Source organism: Cynoglossus semilaevis, chromosome 19 (assembly GCF_000523025.1).
Source record: "Cynoglossus semilaevis isolate Cse_v1.0 chromosome 19, Cse_v1.0, whole genome shotgun sequence".
NCBI lineage: Eukaryota > Metazoa > Chordata > Actinopteri > Pleuronectiformes > Cynoglossidae > Cynoglossus > Cynoglossus semilaevis.
The window spans coordinates 13799961-13803109 of NC_024325.1; the positions used below are offsets into that span (position 1 = coordinate 13799961).

Here is a 3149-nt window from a genome sequence, read left to right on the forward strand (position 1 = left end):
CTCTTCCAGCTCCGTTTCTTCTTCTCCTTCTTCTTGCCGGGGTTGCGGCAGTGAGCGTTCAGATTAGGAGCCAAGGTCTTACCATATGTAGGAGTGCTCCCCCTGTGGGCCGATGACGCCTCCTGGTTCTGGTCGTATTCGTAGCAGTATAATATAGCATCCTCCTCCACCAGAGGATATCGACGCCGACACTCCTGGTCCAGATAGGAGTTGGGTGACTCAGATCCCTCGGCGACGTGGACGTCCGACTGAGGATCATCGCCGGGCAGATTTCCTTTGTCATCTCTGCAGAAAGTTAAAAAAATAAATAAATAAATAAACGAAACTATCTCAGTGTTCGGAGGAGTTGGTTTCTGTGACGCAGTTGATTTTTTTTTTTTTATTTCAGGGGTTTTTCAATGACGTAGAAGTAGAACTTTAAATCATTTTCAATTGAATTGAACCTTTATTTAACCAGAGCAGCAGGAAGGTCAAGGTCGGAGGCTCCAGGGTTGGACCTGGTTCCACGGAGGAAAAACAAACTGGGATTTTTCTGCATTTCTTCAACTCATTTTCTAATGTCTTCTAAGAAAAAATGAAGTATGAAATAAAGAACATGTTTTTGTTTTTAAGTTAGAAAATAAAAAGATTTTATTTCTGTTCTTTTGTATAAAAGGGAGTTAAATAATAATAATAATAATAATATATATTTCTGTAGCTATAAATGAACTCTTATCTTTAATTTTTAATCTTATTTGATATTTTTATTTTTACTTAAACCAGAATAACACCAGACTTCTCACTCTTAGTTCTCTCAGTTTAGGTTTTTTTTTTTTCATTTTGTTTTTTCAGGTCACCAGCCTCAGGTGTGAAATCCCACGGTCCGTTACGTCTGAGTGTGAACTCACCGGGGTGTGTACGGCTCGGCCGGGGGAGGAGGGATGTACAGGTCCTGCAGGGCACAGCTGCTGCGTCTGGACGGGGTGCTCAGGGTGCTGGTGGGCGTGGCCACGCTGCTGCCGCTGCCGGGGCTCTGAGGGAAGACTGGCTGTGAGAGAGAGACAGAGAGAGACAGAGAGAGACAGTTGTTTTGTGTCTCCTGAGGTCAGAGGTCAAAGAGCAGCTGTGACATCATCTGTGACCTCTGTGTGTGTTTTATCTCCTGCTCCAGTTGTTTGATTTTTCCACCATCGTCGCTGGTGAACAGAGTAAATGTTAAACCCTGCTGGGCATTCGGGGAATAACATTTACCGTCGTATCTTGACACGTGGTTCCTCCCTAACGGCACGACGACCGTCGGCTGCTCAGTCGACCGCGATGATCACGTCGGACTGGAGGCTCCGAGAATTCCATGAAATTATTTATTTTTCATTTTGTTCATTCATTACAGAAAACATTAGAAAATGTCCATGAGTTTTTATCATTATAAAAAAAATCGTCTGTGATTTTTTATCTTTATAAAAAAATCATATACAAAATAACAAACCATATATGTCAAACTCAAGGCCCGCAGGCTCAATATGGCCCGCCACCTCATTTCATGTGGCCCACCAGGACTCCCATATGCTGAATGAATGAGGTACAGTAGCATCGGCCTAATTAGGCCCCCGCCCCTCCTGTTTCTTATTTTGTTGATGTTGAACATTTTGAGCTACATTTTTTATTAATGAATTCAACAGTTGTGGTTAAAGCTCCGTCAGCACTAGACTGGTCAATAAATGTTGATCCTGTTTGGCCCACATCGTAGACCGCGTCCTAAATTTCCGATGAACCAATTAATTAAAAAGATTGACTTTTTTAACGAATTGTTTACACGGGAAATGTTGTATCTTTTGACTTAAAACGACCTGATCCATGTTCTACGGCCAGTCTGTGGCAGCAGAGAGCCGACAGGAAACGGTTGTTTTCCTGCGTCTGAAGACGCCGTGAGGATTCCTGTTCTTTCCTTCACTCTCTGTGTCCTTTCAAAATGCCAACAGGAGCGCAAATTGGATTTAGAAGGAAAACCTCAATGGGAGAAAGTGAAGGGGGAGGGAGACAGAGCAGGACTCAGCCTCGGAGCCCCCGGGGGGGGCAAAACATTTTCTTTGGTTCTCAGGTCCCTGTGATCTTCAGCCACCGTGGCTCAGACTCACTGTCCCGACAATGGAGTGGGTTTGGCCAAAGTAGGACAGCAGATGGCGCTCAGAGATGAAAGGACAACTTGAGGACAAATGCTGCCCAGACCTCCGTCCAAGGTTTTAATAGAGAGAAGAGGAAGTTGTTGTAAAAAAGTACTTGATGCGGTGAAGGACGGCCGTGAAACCGTTGGTAGGTTTGAATTAAATCCTTTCAAAAATGTTCATCGGTTTTTCAACATTGAATGTCTCGTAATTTATAGCAGTGGTTTCCAAACTTTTCTTCAGAATGGAATACATTTGCCTCGCCTCATCCCACCAACAGCGCCCCCTATCTACATCAGTAACAACCTCGGCCATCGTACCTGCAGAGCCAACGGTTTCCACCTCATGTTCTTCAGCAGGGCGGGAGTGGACGTGAGCGTGCTCTGTGGACGTTTCTTCAGCGTCAGAGTCACACCTGAAGGGTCTCCACGCAGCAGGTTCACCAGGTTCTTCAGCTGCCAGCCCACCTGGAGAAAAGAAAAAAAAAATTTAAGAAAGTAAACTTTGAGGCAGTTGAAATAAAGCTCAGGATCTTATATTTACAACAGATTTTCGAACTGGGTCATACTATTATTATTTTTATTTTGTTTTTCTGTTTTTCTTATTCTTGGGGGTTTGGTTATGTATTTTTGTACATAGAATTATCTGTATTTGCTAAGTATAAGTAAGTAATACAATTGTTTGGTTAGCAACATTAGAATTATTTGAATTTGTTTAATGTCCTTCCTGAATTTTATTTTATTTTTTTTTACTTCCCCAGAAGAAAATGTTTGGACAGCTGTGAGATGAGATTTTTTATTAAAATGTTTTTTTTCTCTGTAGCCCACACTGACACCCCACCTGGGATACACGGATAATAAGACGTGTCGTCTACAAGGTGGCGCCGTTGTCACTTCAACAATACAGTACAGGGAAACCCTGCAGCATCTGAGTCCACTTTAATGAGGAGAGGAGACGGAGACACACACACACACACACACACACAGTCTTCAACCCAATTTGGATGAT

At 43.0% G+C, this 3149-nt stretch overlaps 1 protein-coding gene across 1 annotated transcript in view; it reads right to left on the minus strand.

Annotated features, from left to right (window-relative positions):
- Nucleotides 1-3149, minus strand: part of LOC103395439 (connector enhancer of kinase suppressor of ras 2-like) — a 24624-nt gene that overhangs the window by 8373 nt on the left and 13102 nt on the right. Inside the window, 3 exon segments of the mRNA XM_025065855.1 lie at nt 83-285; nt 888-1027; nt 2462-2608. Coding sequence (XP_024921623.1) covers nt 83-285; nt 888-1027; nt 2462-2608 — 490 coding nt within the window.